The sequence below is a fragment of the Ranitomeya variabilis genome, chromosome 1, assembly GCF_051348905.1.
Source record: "Ranitomeya variabilis isolate aRanVar5 chromosome 1, aRanVar5.hap1, whole genome shotgun sequence".
NCBI classification, from domain to species: Eukaryota; Metazoa; Chordata; class Amphibia; order Anura; family Dendrobatidae; genus Ranitomeya; species Ranitomeya variabilis.
Genome location: NC_135232.1, coordinates 979,728,463 through 979,750,615, shown reverse-complemented (window position 1 = coordinate 979,750,615; position 22,153 = coordinate 979,728,463). Strand labels below are relative to the sequence as shown.

General features: G+C 42.6%; 1 protein-coding gene across 5 annotated transcripts in view; it reads right to left on the bottom strand.

The window, feature by feature from the left end:
* The window catches only part of GRIA2 (glutamate ionotropic receptor AMPA type subunit 2), a 351,551-nt gene that overhangs the window by 155,577 nt on the left and 173,821 nt on the right, over positions 1 to 22,153 (bottom strand). For all 5 annotated transcript variants that reach the window (XR_013219998.1, XR_013219999.1, XM_077279404.1 and 2 more), the window contains exons 4-5: positions 8,617 to 8,813; positions 8,205 to 8,258 (exon numbers count right to left, since the gene is read on the bottom strand). Coding sequence is in view for 3 of the 5 variants with exons in the window: in XM_077279404.1 (XP_077135519.1) it covers positions 8,205 to 8,258; positions 8,617 to 8,813 (251 nt within the window). In the remaining 2 variants the exon portion in view is untranslated. The remainder of the gene's footprint in view (positions 1 to 8,204; positions 8,259 to 8,616; positions 8,814 to 22,153) is intronic.

Sequence of the window (22,153 nt, the reverse complement as noted above, 5' to 3'; positions counted from 1 at the left end):
ATAGGGTCTCTCTTACGACCTGCCATGGCTCACACAGATCACTTATGAAGTTTGATTGTTACTACAGCCAAGTACTGCTGACTATCCAACAAGTTTGGGCATGTCAACTGAATGGAAAAAGAAACTAAACCAAAAGTGAAACCAAGCTAGAAGTGTGGAATTAAAGGGGCAGTATGAACAAAATGTGGAGGCTATTAATAGTTTATATAATTAAGACATGCTGCTTTTAAACACCTACCTATTGCCATATAGTAAAACAAAAAAGATTTTTACTTACTTTGGGGTCCCCCCCTCACCCTGGCGTTAGATCGTTGCCCCTAGTTTCGTCCGTGTAACTATGGGCGCACATGCGCACTGCTCTCACTTCTCATTTTAATCGTGATTTATATTAAAAAAAACCTTTTGATTTAAATCAGTGATTTAAATCATGATTAAAATCATGATTTAAATCGATCCGATTTAAATAGAAAAAAATCTTTTGATTTAAATCGTGATTTAAATCATGATTTAAATCGGCGTGATTTAAATCAATCCACCCTGCGCAGTGAGCGGGGTCCTTTTCCCCGGTGAGTTGATGCTGCAGCCCCGGTAATGCACAGAGCCGGGTGAATCCTGTTGTTATCGGTGCGCGCGGCCATCTTCCTGAGGCCGCGCGTTCGCAGATGGAGCTCTGCTGCCCGGGGCTTCAGGAAAATGGCCGCGGGATGCCGCGCGTGCGCAGATGGGGATCGCGGCGGCCATTTTCCTGAAGCCCCGGGCAGCAGAGCTCCATCTGCGAACGCGCGGCCTCAGGAAGATGGCCGTGCCCACCGATATCAACAGGATTCACCCGGCTCTGCTGCATTACCGGGGCTGCAGCATCAACTCACCGGGGAAAGGGACCCCGCTCACTGCGCCTCCTCATCTCCACCGCCACACCTCTGCCGCCGCACCTCTGCCACCGCACCTCTGCCGCCACTGTCATGATCTCCATGGCCAGAGAACTAGCATAAGCCTCTATAGGAACAAGCTCTTGGAAGATGTAACTATACTGACCATGAACTAAACCTACCGCATCATCTAGAAGTAGCCAGGTAGCATGTCCTACTTTTTATCCCTATATGCCCAGCGCCGGCCGGAGAACTAAATAATGCTAGCAGAGGGAAATATAAGACCTGACTCACCTCTAGAGAAATGCCCAAAAAAAGGAGACAGAGGCCCCCCACATATATTGGCGGTGATTTTAGAAGAAATAACAAACGCAGCAGGAAAATAGTTTTAGCAAATTTGAGGTCCGCTTTCTAGATAGCAGAAGACAGAAAGCATACTTTCATGGTCAGTAGAAAACCCTAACAAAACACATCCAGAAATTACTTTAGGACTCTGGCATTAACTCATAATACCAGAGTGGCAATTCCTGATCAACAAGAGCTTTCCAGACACAGTAACGAAACTGCAGCTGTGAACTGGAACCAAAATACAAAACAAAACATGGACGAATGTCCAACTTATCTAGTAGATGTCTGGGAGCAGGAACAAGCACAGAGAGGCTTCTGATAACATTGTTGACCGGCAAGCATCTAACAGAGAAGCCAGGTTATATAGCGACACCCAGATCTAATCAGAACAGGTGAACAGGGAAGATGATGTCACAAGTTCAATTCCACCAGTAGCCACCGGGGGAGCCCAGAATCCAAATTCACAACAGTACCCCCCCCTCAAGGAGGGGGCACCGAACCCTCACCAGAACCACCAGGGCGATCAGGATGGGCCCTATGAAAGGCACGAACCAGATCAGAGGCATGAACATCAGATGCAGTGACCCAAGAATTATCCTCCTGGCCATATCCCTTCCACTTGACCAGATACTGGAGTCTCCGTCTGGAAACACGGGAGTCTAGGATTTTTTCCACAACGTACTCCAACTCACCCTCAACCAACACCGGAGCAGGAGGCTCAACGGAAGGCACAACCGGTGCCTCATACCTGCGCAATAACGACCGATGAAAAACGTTATGAATAGAAAAGGATGCAGGGAGGTCCAAACGGAAGGAAACAGGGTTAAGAATCTCCAATATTTTATACGGACCGATGAACCGAGGCTTAAACTTAGGAGATGAGACCCTCATAGGGACAAAACGAGAAGACAACCACACCAAATCTCCAACACAAAGCCGAGGACCAACACGACGGTGACGGTTGGCAAAAAGCTGAGTCTTCTCCTGGGACAACTTTAAATTGTCCATCACCTGCCCCCAGATATGATGCAATCTCTCCACCACCGCATCCACTCCAGGACAATCCGAGGATTCCATCTGACCGGAGGAAAATCGAGGATGGAACCCCGAATTACAGAAAAACGGGGAAACCAAGGTGGCAGAGCTGGCCCGATTATTGAGGGCGAACTCCGCCAATGGCAAAAAAGCAACCCAATCATCCTGGTCAGCAGACACAAAACACCTCAGATATGTCTCCAGGGTCTGATTAGTCCGCTCGGTCTGGCCATTAGTCTGAGGGTGAAAAGCAGACGAAAAAGACAAATCTATGCCCATCCTAGCACAAAATGCCCGCCAAAATCTAGACACAAATTGGGTTCCTCTGTCAGAAACGATATTCTCAGGAATACCATGCAAACGAACAACATTTTGAAAAAACAGGGGCACCAACTCGGAAGAAGAAGGCAATTTGGGCAGGGGAACCAAATGAACCATCTTAGAAAAACGGTCACACACCACCCAGATGACAGACATCTTCTGAGAAACAGGCAGATCTGAAATAAAATCCATCGAGATGTGTGTCCAAGGCCTCTTAGGAATAGGCAAGGGCAACAATAATCCACTAGCCCGAGAACAACAAGGCTTGGCCCGAGCACAAACGTCACAAGACTGCACAAAGCCTCGCACATCTCGTGACAGGGAAGGCCACCAGAAGGATCTTGCCACCAAATCCCTGGTACCAAAAATTCCAGGATGACCTGCCAACGCAGAAGAATGCACCTCAGAGATGACTTTACTGGTCCAATCATCAGGAACAAACAGCCTATCAGGCGGACAACGATCCGGTCTATCCGCCTGAAACTCCTGCAAGGCCCGCCGCAGGTCTGGAGAAACGGCTGACAAGATAACTCCCTCCTTAAGAATACCTGTGGGGTCAGAGTTGCCAGGTGAATCAGGCTCAAAACTCCTAGAAAGGGCATCCGCCTTAACATTCTTAGAACCTGGTAGGTACGATACCACAAAATTAAACCGAGAAAAAAATAATGACCAGCGCGCCTGTCTAGGATTCAGGCGCCTGGCGGTCTCAAGATAAATCAAATTTTTGTGGTCAGTCAATACCACCACCTGATGTCTGGCCCCCTCGAGCCAATGGCGCCACTCCTCAAACGCCCACTTCATGGCCAAAAGCTCCCGATTCCCAACATCATAATTCCGCTCAGCGGGCGAAAATTTACGGGAAAAGAAGGCACAAGGCCTCATCACGGCGCAGTCAGAACTTTTCTGCGACAACACTGCCCCAGCTCCGATCTCAGAAGCGTCGACCTCAACCTGAAAAGGAAGAGTCACATCAGGCTGACGCAACACAGGGGCAGAAGAAAAACAGCGCTTAAGCTCCTGAAAGGCCTCCACAGCATCAGGGGACCAATTAGCAACATCAGCACCCTGTCTAGTCAAATCGGTCAATGGCTTAACGACATCCGAAAAACCAGAAATAAATCGACGATAAAAGTTGGCAAAGCCCAAAAATTTCTGAAGACTTTTAAGAGAAGAGGGCTGCGTCCAATCACAAATAGCTTGAACCTTGACAGGATCCATCTCAATGGAAGAGGGAGAAAAAATATATCCCAAAAAGGAAATTCTCTGAACCCCAAAAACGCACTTAGAACCCTTGACACACAGAGAATTAGACCGCAAAACCTGAAAAACCCTCTTAACTTGCCGGACATGAGAGTCCCAGTCATCCGAAAAAATCAGAATATCATCCAGATACACTATCATAAATTTATCCAAAAAATCGCGGAAAATATCATGCATAAAGGACTGGAAGACTGAAGGGGCATTAGAAAGACCAAAAGGCATCACCAAATACTCAAAGTGGCCCTCGGGCGTATTAAATGCGGTTTTCCACTCATCCCCCTGCCTGATCCGCACCAAATTATACGCCCCACGGAGATCAATCTTAGAGAACCACTTGGCCCCCTTTATGCGAGCAAACAAATCAGTCAGCAACGGCAATGGGTATTGATATTTAACCGTGATTTTATTCAAAAGCCGATAATCAATACATGGTCTCAAAGAGCCGTCTTTTTTTGACACAAAGAAAAAACCGGCTCCTAAGGGAGATGACGATGGACGAATATGTCCCTTTTCCAAGGACTCCTTTATATATTCTCGCATAGCAGTATGTTCAGGCACAGACAGATTAAATAAACGACCCTTTGGGTATTTACTACCCGGAATTAAATCTATAGCACAATCGCACTCACGGTGCGGAGGTAGTGAACCCAGCTTGGGTTCTTCAAAGACGTCACGATAATCAGACAGGAACTCAGGGATTTCAGAGGGAATAGATGATGAAATGGACACCAAAGGTACGTCCCCATGAGTCCCCTTACATCCCCAGCTCAACACAGACATAGCTCTCCAGTCAAGGACTGGGTTGTGAGACTGCAGCCATGGCAATCCCAGCACCAAATCATCATGTAGATTATACAGCACCAGAAAACGAATAGTCTCCTGGTGATCCGGATTAATACACATAGTCACTTGTGTCCAGTATTGTGGTTTATTATTAGCCAATGGGGTGGAGTCAATCCCCTTCAGAGGAATAAGAGTTTCCAAAGGCTCTAAATCATACCCACAACGATTGGCAAAGGACCAATCCATAAGACTCAAAGCGGCGCCAGAGTCGATATAGGCGTCAGTAGTAATAGATGACAAAGAGCAAATCAGGGTCACAGACAAAATAAATTTAGACTGTAAAGTGCCAATGGAAACGGATTTATCAAGCTTTTTAGTACGCTTAGAGCATGCTGATATAACATGAGTAGAATCCCCACAATAGAAACACAACCCATTTTTCCGTCTAAAATTCTGCCGCTCGCTTCTGGACAGAATTCTATCACACTGCATGCTTTCTGGCGTCTTCTCAGTGGACACCGCCAGATGGTGCACTGGTTTGCGCTCCCGCAGACGCCTATCGATCTGAATGGCCATTGTCATGGACTCATTCAGACCCGCAGGCACAGGGAACCCCACCATAACATCCTTAATGGCATCAGAGAGACCCTCTCTGAAAGTAGCCGCCAAGGCACACTCATTCCACTGAGTAAGCACAGACCATTTACGGAATCTTTGGCAGTAAATTTCAGCTTCATCTTGCCCCTGCGATAGGGACATCAAAGTTTTTTCTGCCTGAAGTTCCAAATGAGGTTCCTCATACAGCAAGCCCAAGGCCAAAAAAAACGCATCCACATTGCGCAACGCAGGATCCCCTGGTGCCAATGCAAAAGCCCAGTCTTGAGGGTCGCCCCGGAGCAAGGAAATCACAATCCCAACCTGCTGTGCAGGGTCTCCAGCAGAACGAGATTTCAGGGACAAAAATAGCTTACAATTATTTCTAAAATTCTGAAAGCTAGATCTATTCCCTGAGAAGAATTCCGGCAAAGGAATTCTCGGCTCAGATACCGGAGCATGAATAATAAAATCTTGCAAATTTTGTACTTTCGTGGTGAGATTATTCAAACCTGCAGTTACACTCTGAAGATCCATTATTAACAGGTGAACACAAAGCCATTCAAAGATTATAAGGAGAGAGAAAAAAAAGAAAGACTGCAGCATAGACAGACTGGCAAGTGATCCAATTAAGAGCACAGAGAAAAAAAAAAAAAAAAAAAAAACTCTCAGCAGACTTCTTATTTCTCTCCTTTCTCAGCCAAGGATTTTAACCCTTTAGTGGGCCGGTCAAACTGTCATGATCTCCATGGCCAGAGAACTAGCATAAGCCTCTATAGGAACAAGCTCTTGGAAGATGTAACTATACTGACCATGAACTAAACCTACCGCATCATCTAGAAGTAGCCAGGTAGCATGTCCTACTTTTTATCCCTATATGCCCAGCGCCGGCCGGAGAACTAAATAATGCTAGCAGAGGGAAATATAAGACCTGACTCACCTCTAGAGAAATGCCCAAAAAAAGGAGACAGAGGCCCCCCACATATATTGGCGGTGATTTTAGAAGAAATAACAAACGCAGCAGGAAAATAGTTTTAGCAAATTTGAGGTCCGCTTTCTAGATAGCAGAAGACAGAAAGCATACTTTCATGGTCAGTAGAAAACCCTAACAAAACACATCCAGAAATTACTTTAGGACTCTGGCATTAACTCATAATACCAGAGTGGCAATTCCTGATCAACAAGAGCTTTCCAGACACAGTAACGAAACTGCAGCTGTGAACTGGAACCAAAATACAAAACAAAACATGGACGAATGTCCAACTTATCTAGTAGATGTCTGGGAGCAGGAACAAGCACAGAGAGGCTTCTGATAACATTGTTGACCGGCAAGCATCTAACAGAGAAGCCAGGTTATATAGCGACACCCAGATCTAATCAGAACAGGTGAACAGGGAAGATGATGTCACAAGTTCAATTCCACCAGTAGCCACCGGGGGAGCCCAGAATCCAAATTCACAACACGCCACGGTCCACGGTAAGCATTACCGGCTGCTGCATCACCTCACCGGGACTTTGGACTCTGTATCCTGTATCCTTTTGCTTCCCAGGATGGGTGCAGCAAGGTTCAGGAAGGATCTCGTGGGCACATGGACTGGAGATGATGGAGGTAGTGGTGTACATTGTGAAGCGAGTATTCCACAGGCGCTCAGATGTCTGAATCCTTGCCGCTTCCCAGCGCTCAGACATATGAGCTCCTGTGGAATACTCGCTTCACAATGTACACCACTACCTCCATCATCTCCAGTCCATGTGCCCACGAGATCCTTCCATCACCTCACCGGGGAAAGGGACCCCTCTCACGCTATACCTCTCACTGTGCTTCCTCATCCCAGCACCTCTGTCGGTAACCACTGCTGCCACCCTACCATGGACACCAGGCCGTGGCGTCGCCCACCTAAGCAGGAAGGGACCCTGCTCAGGTGCACGCCGTACCGCCTCACCCCACCTCTGCCGCCACCATGCCTCCTGTGACCCTGCTCTGCCACCACCAGCCCTCAGGTAAGATACTGTAAATTCGGACAATAAGACGGACCCCCATCTTATAAAAAATCTTTTTTTCTGCAATTTTCACCCCAAATTTGGGGTGCGTCTTATGGTCCGGTGCGTCTTATATGCCGCGAAATACGGCTATTTTAAACACACAACTTTGATACATTGTGAATTACTTTGTAGAATCAGTACTGCAAACTGTTTGTTGGCTGTTTAAATTATGATTGGACTACACTGTGACTTTTTGCACTGATTGATTTTAACTATTTAGCTACAGTTGCAGTCCAAAGCAATACAATGAGTTGTATGCAATTGGGTTTACTGCAGCAGCAGCTTAACGGTCAAAATCAGTCAAAAAAGTCGAAGTGCAGCCCTATTTCATGAGTGATCTACACATTATTGCTTGTCAGTGGTAATTTGACTTTGGTGCTCCTGGGACATAATTGTTACTTCTTTTTGACTATGGCTTAAACATATTTGGTGTACTGGTGAAATATTAACAGTAAAACATTTTTTTCTTTTTATATTTCTGTTACACAAAATAAGGTACCTCCAAACTACACCAAAATTGTTTAGAATTTATCCCACAAAATAGGCCAATGCAACTTCGCATCAGTGAAAAAATCTAAATGTTAATGCTGCTGAAATATGGAAAGCAAAAAAATAAATAAATATTTTCAAGTCATAACAGCCCTTTCTGGCCTTGTCATTAAATGGTTAATGAAAAAACTGAAAATATAATAATTCTTGTTTAACATGTTCACTGCCTCCATGTTATGGGGTTTATTAGAAGAATTTATGTAACAATGACATAATGAAGAATTTATAAAGACTGATGTTTCATTGGCCACTTTTGACCCCAAGTAGTAGGTGCGCCAGATTTAGTAAAAGGTAGGCGCTATGTGCTGCCGCAAATTTCAGCTACGATTTATGGGAGTTTTTTTGCACTGTCAACAAAAGTAATTTTTTTAAAATTTTCTTTGGAAAACTAATATCACTTACCAGATTTGCTATGATATAATGGTATCCTTTAACATGTTTACCAATGGTGATTACCTAAGACCAAGACACAAAACAACATATGTCAGTCTTCTTCTAGTCATTATAATGTGATTGTGTTATCCATAAAAAGTGTACTGCTACACAATGCTATGAGAGACTGATAACTCACATATTTATTTAACAAAATACTAAGTTATATTTTATAAAGTTATCCAGTCTCTCTAAATCTCCTTGTGCAGTCCCCTCTTCTCTCCAAATACAGACTGCTTAAATAATATAAAATAGAATTATAGCAATATACAGTACAGTTATTAAGATTTTGGATTATTATTCATATTCAATAATTCATAAAAAATTATTTAGAAATATATCCAAATTTGTAAAAAATTTTTTTACAAAATTCACGGCAGACCTGATCCACAATGTCGTTTACTTTGTCCCTCTCACAGTCAAGAATGACCCGTCTTTCCTTTTTTATTTCCAGATCCTGGAAGAGGGATCGGTACGTCTCATCTTTCCTGTCATTATTAATGTTGCCTACATTGATTGCTGTCACTTGCCATTTCTTCTCAGCTGCAGAATCCAGCACAGCTTGCAGTGTTGATAAACCTTTAGATACAAAATAGTGGATAGAAATTCAGTCAAGATCAACAGTAACCCCGGGTGTAAAGAGATCCGCTCATATTAGAAGCACTGTAATAATTTAGTTTAAATTCCATTAAAATGTGATCTACCATGAAGAAGACATGTATACTAGCCTTCTTCTATAGGAAGACCAAGCAAGATGGCTAGTCATAATATAACGTAGAACTTGAAATCTGGACTGGATAGGGAGATTTCCTCCAAGAAGCATTTAAGCAAGTTTTATTATATTATTTTTCTTTTTCTGATCTTTTACCACAGGAGAACCTCTTATATAATACACTTGGGGAACCCTTACTCCCATTCCTAACTTAAAAGGAATGTTTCAGTAAAATCATTTAATTCATATGAATATGAGGAGTTACCGGTAAGTGCTCTGGAGGTGACCTTACCATTCTTTGTCTTCCCAGGTTGTTTCCCTGCCCGTGCTGGCTGGCTGGCTTGTGCTAAGCCTCTCTAGTTTGACTGATAGCTCATTGCCTAATTTAATTGTCTTGCACCTGATGCCACACAGACAGTGAGCAATCAATCAAAGTTAAAGAGGCTGATGCCCAGTGGGAAATCAACCTTGGGAGGCAGAAGGCCCCGTCACACTTAGCGACGCTGCAGCGATACAGACAACGATGCCGATCGCTGCAGCGTCGCTGTTTAGTCGCTGTGTGGTCGCTGGAGAGCTGTCACACAGACCGCTCTCCAGCGACCAACGATGCCGAGGTCCCCGGGTAACCAGGGTAAACATCGGGTTACTAAGCGCGGCCCTGCGCTTAGTAACCCGATGTTTACCCTGGTTACCAGTGAAGACATCGCTGAATCCGTGTCACACACACCGATTCAGCGATGTCAGCGGGACCTCAACGACCAAAAAAAGGTCCAGGCCATTCCGACATGACCAGCGATCTCACAGCAGGGGCCGGGTCGCTGGTACGTGTCAAACATAGCGAGATCGCTACTAAGGTCGCTGTTGTGTCACAAAACTTGTGACTCAGCAGCGATCTCGCTATGTGAGACGGGGCCTAGAGACTCAGGAAGTGCTGTGTTATCCCAGGAGCATTTAGCGCCTCATTAGCATATGAATGAAAACAGTAAATATTCAGTGATGCAGCAACAGATAGAAGATATAAAAGGATTTACTTTTTAAGGATCTGCATGAACATATAGAGGATTGTCAGAAAAGGTTCATCTTAAGGTACCGTCACACTCAGCGACGCTGCGGCGATATAGACAATGAGCCGACCTAAACTAGATCACTGGAGCGTCGCTGTTTAGGTCGCTGTAGAGAAGTCAAACACAGCAACTCCAGAACGATGCAGGAGCGATCCAGTGACGTAACGGCGACTCACTTCTCGTTCTCGCTGGTTGTTAGCTCCAAGTCAAGCAGCCGGAGTGTACCGACTGGCTAGAAGGAGACGCTGCGACGCCCCCTATGCTCATTGCTGGCATCGTTGCTTTTGATGTCAAACATGACGATACACGCCGACCTGGCGAAGAAATAAAGTTCTGGACTTCTAGCTCCGACCAGCGATATCACAGCGGGATCCAGATCGCTGCTGCGTGTCAAACACAACGAGATCGCTATCCAGGATGCTGCAACGTCACGGATTATTGTCGTTCTCTTTGCAAAGTTGCTGAGTGTGACGGTACCTTAATTAAAAGTTTCTGTTTACGGAAGCTTAGGAAAATATAAAGCATTTAATAATTCTTGCCTAGCATTAAATCTTTGCTTGCGGAAAGGAGTTTATCATAAACGTAACTCTATTCACAAATTTGAAAAGATATGGAGTTCTTGGTTGGATACCTCTTTTTTCCTTCTCCCTTTTTACGAATGTTATACTCCGTTATTCTGCTCTGAAAATGAAAATGGTCCTCTCTGGAATGTTCAGATTTGGGTTTAGGAGTTGAAATATTTTGATTATGTTTCATACTATGGAATTATTATGTCATTTATGTTATTTGAATAATGGAAACTTTTTATATACTTTATATTTAAACCTTAAAAAAGTTTGCTTGGATGTTTAGTCTAATTTATCACGTCTGTCATCTCTATTACAAAAGTTAGACATCTCATAGCTATCTTTTGGGGATCATCTGAGTTCTAAAGAAACATACGGATCCAGCGAACATTGTTTGGGTAACGCTGTGTCCCTGTATGTACTATACGTAGTATGAAAGAGGGCCTTAATGTGCAGTAACAGAAAGTCTTGGGGTAAATTAGCCCAGTTTTGCTGTACACTAGGGTCCAATTGCAGGTAAGGCTGTGACGTTGCCGATGTGGGCCAATCTAGCAAATATTTTATCTAAACTGCTTTATACTGCATATTCTCTGATTTCATGTACTAGGAGAAATCAAGATGTTTCTCAGAAATAAAGCTTTAACTTTGGCAAAACAAAAAAACATTTTATTTGTATGCAAAAACATTCTATTTTCTAACACCAACACTATCACAGTTTTTACGCATTTACATGTGTGATTCATTACCACAGTACAAAGATTGTCATTGCACATTAATCCTTGTCTACAATGGAACTTTACAAACTCCAAATACTACATTCCTGTAAAGTAGACAACTGATATGAATGGAGCGGACATACTAACTCCATGCCCTGCGTCAGCTTTAAACTGAGGACGCCAATGTTGAAAGGCAATAATGCAAACAATTAAGCTGGTCATTGTTATGGTACATATTACGATATGTGATGCATTGCATGCACCTTATGGAAATAGGACTTCCTCTGGCCAGAGCTACAGATGTGACCATTTCCACCAGTTAAAGATGCCCTTTTACAGTAAATATTACAGTAAATACACGACCTCTTTGATATGTCAATCAGGACCTTATACAAACTTGATAAGCATGCTGAAATAATGCGATGTCAGGATAAGGATTATATTGTCTACGTGATATGCCATAATAGTCTAATGGATGTAGGTCCTGCAGTTTATCCTTCTTACCCCCATGCTGCAGGCCGTTGGAATGGAGATGTCGGCACATATGCACATTTCTCTCTATATACTTTTATGTAAGTTCCAAAAACACCGCATTAGGTTGTACTTGACTGTTTTCATATAACACATACATGTGAATGGAGAGAAATGCACACATACAATCACCTCTCCATTCATAATGGCTTGAAGACCAGTATGAGGAACTCCCACTTCAGAAATGGTACAGTTATATGAAAAAGTTTGGGCACCCCTATTAATCTTAAGCTTAATGTTTTATAAAAAAAATTTTTTTTGCAACAGCTATTTCAGTTTCATATATCTAATAACTGTTGGACACAGTAATGTTTCTGCCTTGAAATGAGGTTTATTGTACTAACAGAAAATGTGCAATCTGCATTCAAACAAAATTTGACAGGTGCATAAGTATGGGCACCCTTATCATTTTCTTGTTTTAAATACTCCTACCTACTTTTTACTGACTTACTAAAGCACTTTTTTTTGGTTTTGTAACCTCATTGAGCTTTGAACTTCATAGCCAGGTGTATACAATCATGAGAAAAGCTACCTAAAGTGGCCACTTGCAAGTTGTTCTCCTGTTTGAATCTCCTCTGAAGAGTGGCATCATGGGCTCCTCAAAACAACTGTCAAATGATCTGAAAGCGAAGATTATTCAACATAGTTGTTCAGGGGAAGCATACAAAAAGCTGTCTCAGAGATTTAACCTGTCAATTTCCACTGTGAGGAACATAGTAAGGAAATGGAAGAACACAGGTACAGATCTTGTTAAGGCCAGAAGTGGCAGGCCAAGAAAAACATCAGAAAGGCAGAAAAGAAGAATGGTGAGATCAGTCAAGGACAATCCTCAGACCATCTCCAGAGAGCTGTCAATATAGTATAAAATGTATAACATTTATTAAATGACATCAGATATATAAAATTTAAATAACCTAATAATACAGAACATTCAATCATTAGAGGGTTTCTAAGCATGAGGAATACGGGTAACAAGAAACACACACAACACCCATAGTAAACGACTTGAGGTCACAGATTCGCTGGGATAAATGTGCTGATAGTAAAACACTACTTGTCCCACTGGGAACCGTTAATAGTGCAAATAAGTTAGAAAATCTAGGACTGGACCTCACCCATATCAGTCGTGGTGTGTGCGTGGAAACGCCAGCCCCTACACGTAGGCTTCTTCACGGCCCCCGGAAGAAGCCTACGTGAAATGCATGTGTCACTGTGCATCGGTCAACTATACAATGCACTTTGCACAAGGAAAAGCTGTATGGGAGAGTGATGTGAAAGAAGCCATTTCTGCAAGCACGCCACAAACAGAGTCGGCTGCGGTATGCAAAAGCACATTTGGAGAAGCCAATTTCTTTTTGGAAGAAGGTCCTGTGGACAGATGAAACCAAGATTGAGTTGTTTGGTCATACAAAAAGGCGTTATGCATGGCGGCAAAAAAACACAACATTCCAAGAAAAACACTTGCTACCCACAGTAAAATTTGGTGGAGGTTCCATCATGCTTTGGGGCTGTGTGGCCAATGCCGGCATCCGGGAATCTTGTTAAATTTGAGTGACGCATGGATTCCTCTCAGTATTAGCAAATTCTTGACAATAATGTTCATGAATCAGTGACAAAGTTGAAGTTATGCAGGGGATGGATTTTTCAGCAAGACAATGATCCAAAACACCACTCCAAATCTACTCAGGCATTCATGCAGAGGAACAATTACACTGTTCTGGAATGGCCATCCCAGTCCCCAGGCCTGAATATCATTGAACATCTGTGGGATCATTTGAAGAGGGCTGTCCATGCTCGGCGACCATCAAACTTAACTGAACTGGAATTGTTTTGTAAAGAGGAATGGTCAAAAATACCTTCATCCAGGATCCAGGAACTCATTAAAAGCTACAGGAAGCGACTAGAGGCTGTTATTTTTGCAAAAGGAGGATCTACTAAATATTAATGTCACTTTTCTGGTGAGGTGCCCATACTTATGCACCTCTCAAATTTTGTTTGAATGCAGATTGCACATTTTCTGTTAGTACAATAAACCTCATTTCAAGGCAGAAACATTACTGTGTCCAAAAGTTATTAGATATATGAAACTGAAATAGCTGTTGCAAAAAAAAACAATTTTTATAAAACATTAAGCTTAAGATTAATAGGGGTGCCCAAACTTTTTCATATAACTGTAGGAGTCCCAGAGGTGAGACCTCCAGCACCCGGATTTATCACACATCCTTTTGATATGCAATAAATGTTTATGATAATGTTTATGATAGAAACAAGCCTTTAAAAGGGTTGCTCATCATCTGTCTTCAGAAAAGCACCTTTTCCCAGTCCTACATGTTTCCACTTACCTAGGGGCAGAACACTGAGTGCATGGTTGAGTCACGTAGCCAAACTGTGTACTCTCCCTCGCTGCTAGGAGAGGCAGAATTGAGGGAATGCAGCGATCTATGACATGACAAACCCACTCAGCAATAAGGATGTGTTTTAAAAATCATGCACCCACTTTCCAGTATTGTGGATTAAGTCATAAATGTAGGTGGCAGATTAATTGATAGTCTGTTCCAATGAAATCTAAAGTGGACTTTTCATTTTGCTCTAATCCTATAAGAAATCGGGATTTACTAGACATCTTATATTATTATTATTTATTTATATAGCACCATTAATTCCATGGTGCTGTACATGAAAAGGGGTTACATACAGGGTTATAGATATCATTTACAGTAAACAGGTTTACAGTGACACACTGGTACAGAGGGGAGAGGACCCTGTCCTTGCGGACTTACATTATATACTGATTGTAGAATATTACAGTATTAAAGAAACACATAGTTAAGATGTTTGAATGATAATAATTGACTGAAGATTAATTATAATAATTGTAAAGTAATGTATTTAGTCCACAGTAATCATATTTATATAAAATATTTGGAAATATACTATGGATTACAGATCAGGAAAAGGATTTGGGTATTCAGTTTACCAGTATGCTAAGCAGCAGTATGCAATGTCAAGCAGCAGCTACAAAAGGAAATATTATAGGGTGTAAAAACAAAAATCCATGACCAATGTATTATTGCCCTGCAACAAATCCTTTGTAAGGTCATATCTTAAATTTGGGGGTTAGTTTTGGGCTTCATATTCTAAAAAGGATGTTGGAAAGCTCAACAGTATTCAAAGGCTACTAGATTATTACATGGGATGGAGGTCTCTTTTACAGTGAGGTTAGAAAAGTTGGGCACGTTCAAAAAGGCACCTTAGGGATGATCTCAAATACATAAGTATAAATGTATAAGTGGTTAATACAAAAGACTTATACATTATTTATATCTTCCAAGGACCTAACAAAGGACCAGATGATATTAATTACAAGTGGAGCAAAGTTTATTCTGGCATCTAAACAAAAAAAGGTTCTTTACAGTTAGAGCAGTCAGACCGTGTAATGCCCTAACAAAATAGTCCATAATGGCAGACACTAAAAGAGCGTTTAAAAAAGGATGCTTCATCATAAATTATATTGTAGGGTATAAGCAATCTAACAATAGATATTGTATGACTTGTCAAGAAAGATTAAACTTTGGGGTCCTGTGTCTTTTTCAATCTATATAATAATAGGAACATATCATGATAGCAGGATTACTTTTAGCTCTAAATATTTACCTTACTGCACCTTTTACACATGATTTCCAATCAGGCTGCTATATGCAGACTTGTGTATGCTAATCTGTCTTCTTTGTCTTTCTAAAAATATGTTGTTGTTTTTTGGAAACTGCTATATTTGTAATCTTATTTACATTATAGGTGAGTAAAACCTGAAAGTTTCATAAAGAAATAGTTTAAATTGCAGTTGGTGATTAATTTATGCAGAATGCTGTCATTTCATGTGCTGTAGCTAAATATATGGTATATAGGAATGTACATAAAATACAGTTGTGGCCAAAAGTTTAGACACTGACACAATTTTTGACTTTCATGGAGATTGCTGCTTCATTTTTTATAGTTGCAATTTCCATACTCTATATTGTCATGAAGAGTAATCAGATGGATGTCATCATGTACATCAAACATTTACTGGATCATCAGGAACTTCAAAGAGAGAGAGAGAGAGGTTCAACTGATGTGAAGAAGACATCTGGTCATTCAAGAAAGTCCAGCAAATGCCAGCACCCGCTCCTAAAGATGGCTCAGCTTTGGAATCTTTTGAACACAAGTAGTACAAAAGCTTGCACAGTAAGGCTATGTGCACACTTTGTGGTTTTTGCTGCGGATCCGCAGCATTTTTGGACACTGCGGATCCGCAGCAGTTTCCCATGAGTTTACAGTACAATGTAAACCTATGGAAAACAAAAAACGCTGTGCACATGCTGCAGAAAAAAATGCGCGGAAACGCAGCGGTTTTCATTCCGCAGCATGTCAATTCTTTGTGCGGAATCCGCAGCGGTTTGGCACCTGCTCCATGTTAAAAAACCGCAGGTGTCTAAAACCGCAGTGGAAACCGCACAAAAAAACATGATAAATCCGCAGTACTTTTTGCACTGCGGATTTCAACAAATCCGCTGCGGAAAAATCCGCAGCAGAATCCGCAAAGTGCGCACATAGCCTAAAGGCAGCAGGCAGGTGTCAGTGCATCTCCACCCACAGTGAGATAAAGGCTTTTGAAGATTGACCTGGTATTAAGATGGACAACAAAGAAGCCACTTCTTTCCAAGAAAAACAACATGGGCAGATTGGTATTCTCTAAGGCTACTTTCACACTAGCGTCGTGCACTGCACGTCGCTATGCGTTGTTTTGCAGAAAAAACGCATCCTGCAAAAGTGCTTGCAGGATGCGTTTTTTCTCCATAGACTTTTATTAGCGACGCAGTGCAACGCATTGCCACACGTCGCAACCGTCGTGCGACGGTTGCGTCGTGTTGCGTCAGACCGTCGCCACCAAAAAACGTTGCTTGTAACGGTTTTTGGTGCGTCGTTCTCGTCTTTTCCGACCGCGCATGCGCGGCCGGAACTCCGCCCCCGCCTCCCAGCACCTCACAATGGGGCAGCGGATGCGTTGAAAAACAGCATCCGCTGCCCCCGTTGCGCGGCGTTTTCACTGCTAGCGTCGGTGCGCCGCAATGTCGCATAGCGACGTGCAGTGCACGATGCTAGTGTGAAAGTAGCCTAAGAAGTACAGAGATTGGACTGGAGAGGATTCGGGTTAAGTTATCTTCTCTGATGAAGCTCTCTTCAAATTGTTTGGGACATCTAGAAGAATGATGGACAGGAGAAGAAAAGGTGAGCACTACCATGAGTCCTGTGTCCTGCTAACAGTAAAGCATTCTGGGACCATAATATCCAATATTGTGGAAACACTCAAAGTTTTGCCTAATATTCTAAGTTGTGGGCACACTAACAATTTTACCTATGAACACTGCTATGAATGAAGAATGGGATCAAAACATTCTCCAAGAGCAACTTCTCCCAACAATCTAGGAACAATTAGACAAGAATGGGTTGTCATCAGGATTTGGCCAAGAAGTTGATATCCAGAATGAGAGGGCGAATTGCAGAAGCCTTTAAAAAAGGGGTCAGCGCTATACATATTGAATCTTTGCATAAACTTGATGTATTTGTAAATAAAAGTTTAAAAACGTGTGACATTCTTATAATTGTACTTCAGTAACCATATGAACACCTGACCAACATATTGAAAAACAATGAAGCAGACAATTTTGTGAAAACCAATGTGTATGCCAGTCGCAAAACTGAATGGTGATGGAATTTGTTGAAAGTTTCTAAAATTTGTGGATTCCGGTAATCCTGAAATTTGGCTTGTTCATTTGAAGTAAATCCAGTAAAATGACAGCTGGCTAGCTTCTAAAGGGCAGGAAAGAGCCTAGAGTGTTGCTGTTTTTTTAAATTATACTCACATTTCCAGAGACCTCACCTGTCCAGCCATGAAGCCCCTCTTCTGTTTAGTTTTTAAGTATCCGCTCCTGTCCGGTCTGCCATGACCCAGAATCTTCATCCTCTCTGCACTTTGCTAGGCCTCAAAGTGTCATGTGTATTGAACATTGATATCATGGCGTTGTGTTGATTCTAGTCACTGACATACAATATGTATTAAGGTCATGAGAAGCACAGAAAGGCTGGAGATGGACGGAATGCAGCAGATCAGACTGGAGAGGATGTTTCAAGACAGAATAAGAGGGCTATGGGGCTAGGCAGGTGAGGGCCGACGCAAGATGAGTATAGGAGGGGTTTTTTACATTTATATTTTTACCTATTTTTATTACAGTCTGGCGTAGAAAAAATGCTGTAAGGTAAGAAGGCTTTCAAAAATAGATGTGTTGATAGTGTATTTTTATCAATTAACAAAATGAAAAGTGAATGAACACAAGATATATGTGAATCAAAAAATACATGGTGTGACCACCATCCTTCGCCTTCAAACCAGCATCAGTTGCTATAGTTGCACCTGTAATTGTACCTAGAAGACTTGATGCTTTCATGCTGTTTTGTTAATTAATAAAAATGTACTATTAACGTTTCTATTTTTTAAATCATTGTTAGTTTGAAGTATTTTTTCTAAGACTGCCTAAGACTTTTGCTTAAATATACCGTCTATTATATACACCGTAGATATATCTATATACCATATATACTCGAGTATAAGCCGAGATTTTCAGCCCATTTTTTTAGGCTGAAAGTGCCCCTCTCGGCTTATACTCGAGTCATGGTCGGAGGGGTCAGAGGGGGAGGGGGAGCGGGGGCTGTCACATACACACCTGCTCCTGGTGCGGTCCCTGCATCTCTTATGGTCTCGGGCTGACAGCTTCTTCCAGCGTTGAGCGATCACATGGTACCGCTCATTACTGTAATGAATATGGACCCGACTCCACTCCCATAGGGGTGGAGCCGCATATTCATTACTGTAATGAGCGGTACCATGTGACCACTCAATACAGGAAGAAGCTGTCAGCACCCGGAGAACCAGGAACGTCCAGGGACAGCGCCAGGAGCAGGTGAGTATAATGGGGAGGGGGAGCATTACGCGATAGTCACCTGTCCCACATTCCGGCGCTGCTCCGTCTTCCGCGTCCTCTGCAGTAACGCTCAAGTCAGAGGGCGCGATGACGGGATTAGTGTGTTCGCCGCCCTCTGCCTGAACTTTAGTACAGAGAATGCGGAACACATAGTGGCGCGGGAACGAGAACAGGTGAATATTGCAAGTGCCAGAGGTGAGTATGTGATTTTTTTAATCACAGCAACAGCATATGGGGCAAATATCTCTATGGAGCATCTTATGGGGCCATAATCAACATTTGTGCAGCACTATATGGGGCAAAAATCTTTATGGAGCATCTTATGGGGCCATAATCACCGTTTGTTGCAGCATTATATGGGGCAAATGTCTCTATGGAGCATCTTATGGGGCCCTTATTAACCTTTATGCAGTACTGTATGGGGCAAATGTGTCTATGGAGCATCTTATGGGGCCATTATTAACCTTTGTGCAGCATTATACGGGACATATTTTAATATGGAGCATCTTATGGGGCCCATCATGAACTGTATGGAGCATTATATGGGGTTCCTGATTCAATATGGATATTCAAAAACACAACCTACTAATATCTCAATTAATTTTACTTTTATTGGTATCTATTTTTATTTTTGAAATTTACTGGTAGCTGCTGCATTTTCCACCCTAGGCTTATAGCTTATACTGGAGTCATTAAGTTTTCCCAGTTTTTTGTGGCAAAATTAGGGGTCTTGGCTTATACTCGGGTCGGCTTATACTCGAGTATGTACGGTATACCGCATATACATTTATACTATATACACTCACCCAGTGAGCGGCAGTTCTGTGGGTGGAAATGCCTTGTTGATGCCAGAGGTCAGAGGAGAATGGGCAGACTGGTTCGAGCTGATAGAAAGGCAACAGTGACTCAAATCGCCACCCGTTACAACCAAGGTAGGCCTAAGAGCATCTCTGAACGCACAGTGCGTCGAACTTTGAGGCAGATGGGCTACAGCAGCAGAAGACCACACCGGGTACCACTCCTTTCAGCTAAGAACAGGAAACTGAGGCTACAATTTGTACAAGCTCATCGAAATTGGACAGTAGAAGATTGGAAAAACGTTGCTTGGTCTGATGAGTCTCGATTTCTGCTGCGACATTCGGATGGTAGGGTCAGAATTTGGCGTAAACAACATGAAAGCATGGATCCATCCTGCCTTGTATGGAGCATCTTTGGGATGTGCAGCCGACAAATCTGCGGCAACTGTGTGATGCCATCATGTCAATATGGACCAAAATCTCTGAGGAATGCTTCCAGCACCTTGTTGAATCTATGCCACGAAGAATTGAGGCAGTTCTGAAGGCAAAAGGGGGTCCAACCCGTTACTAGCATGGTGTACCTAATAAAGTGGCCGGTGAGTGTATATATATATATATATATATAAATATATATATATATACACTCACTGGCCACTTTATTAGGTACACCATGCTAGTAACGGGTTGGACCCTTTTTGCCTTCAGAACTGCCTCAATTCTTCGTGGCATAGATTCAACAAGGTGCTGGAAGCATTCCTCAGAGATTTTGGTCCATATTGACATGATGGCATCACACAGTTGCCGCAGATTTGTCAGCTGCACATCCCTGATGCGAATCTCCCGTTCCACCACATCCCAAAGATTTCATGTTGTTTACGCCAAATTCTGACCCTACCATCCGAATGTCGCAGCAGAAATCGAGACTCATCAGACCAAGCAACGTTTTTCCAATCTTCTACTGTCCAATTTCGATGAGCTTGTGCAAATTGTAGCCTCAGTTTCCTGTTCTTAGCTGAAAGGAGTGGTACCCGGTGTGGTCTTCTGCTGCTGTAGCCCATCTGCCTCAAAGTTCGACGCACTGTGCGTTCAGAGATGCTCTTAGGCCTACCTTGGTTGTAACGGGTGGCGATTTGAGTCACTGTTGCCTTTCTATCAGCTCGAACCAGTCTGCCCATTCTCCTCTGACCTCTGGCATCAACAAGGCATTTCCGCCCACAGAACTGCCGCTCACTGGATTTTTTTTCTTTTTCGGACCATTCTCTGTAAACCCTAGAGATGGTTGTGCGTGAAAATCCCAGTAGATCAGCAGTTTCTGAAATACTCAGACCAGCCCTTCTGGCACCAACAACCATGCCACGTTCAAAGGCACTCAAATCACCTTTCTTCCCCATACTGATGCTCGGTTTGAACTGCAGGAGATTGTCTTGACCATGTCTACATGCCTAAATGCACTGAGTTGCCGCCATGTGATTGGCTGATTAGAAATTAAGTGTTAACAAGAAGTTGGACAGGTGTACCTAATAAAGTGGCCAGTGAGTGTATATATATATGTATATATATATATATATATATATATATATATATATATATATATATATATATATATATATATATATATATATATATGTATATATACAGTTTTGGCAAAAATTAAGAGACCACCACATCAAAACCCTGTCATGGGCAGCCCAATCGCCAGACCTGAACCCCATTGAAAACCTCTGGAATCTAATAAAGAGGATGACGGATGGTCACAAGCCATCAAATAAAGAAGAAATAACCTGGCACTCAACTTGCATAAAGATGCTTTTTAATAGTTGCAAGCGGGAATACAGTGACAGCAATAGCAAAACGTTTCGGTCATATATGTCTGACCTTCATCAGTTGCTGTAAAATATATAACAAAAATAATCCATATCTGATACAAACAAAATAAAGTATATACAAAAATGCATTCATTTACATGGCACTGTAGAAAATTGCAATGAATTAATTGGATTCAAGGAAACAAAAATAGACACATAGTGGCACAGTCAAGTAGAAAATGAAGGTTATGGGATAGAGTACGTACCAAACAGTGATTGCTGATAGCGTGAATGTTGTCACTAACAGGTAATATGTGGTACAGATAGCTGTAAGAATAATCAGTAGAGGTACTATTAAATAAGGCAGGGTAGAAGGGTGGGGACGTGACTTAGGTATACAGTGGTAGTTGTGAGAGAAGGAACGTATCTGCATACCCCTTAAATGGAAAGGCACTGTTTGGTGTGATATGACATGGGCGCAGCCTGTGTTAAAATAAAGTCCATGTTAGGTGGTAAACCCCAGTGGGGGTGAAACCAAGAGTGGACAAATGAAGTCGGGTAACTCACCCTGCTGTGGCGCTGCCTGACGCAGAGTCCCCCGCTTGTCTGTGGCAGGTAGTGCCCCTGCCCTGTTAATATGCGAGAAGGCGTGGGGACGCCGAAAACCGGAAGTGGGGCGGGTACTGTGAGTGCTGGTGTATGCTGGGAG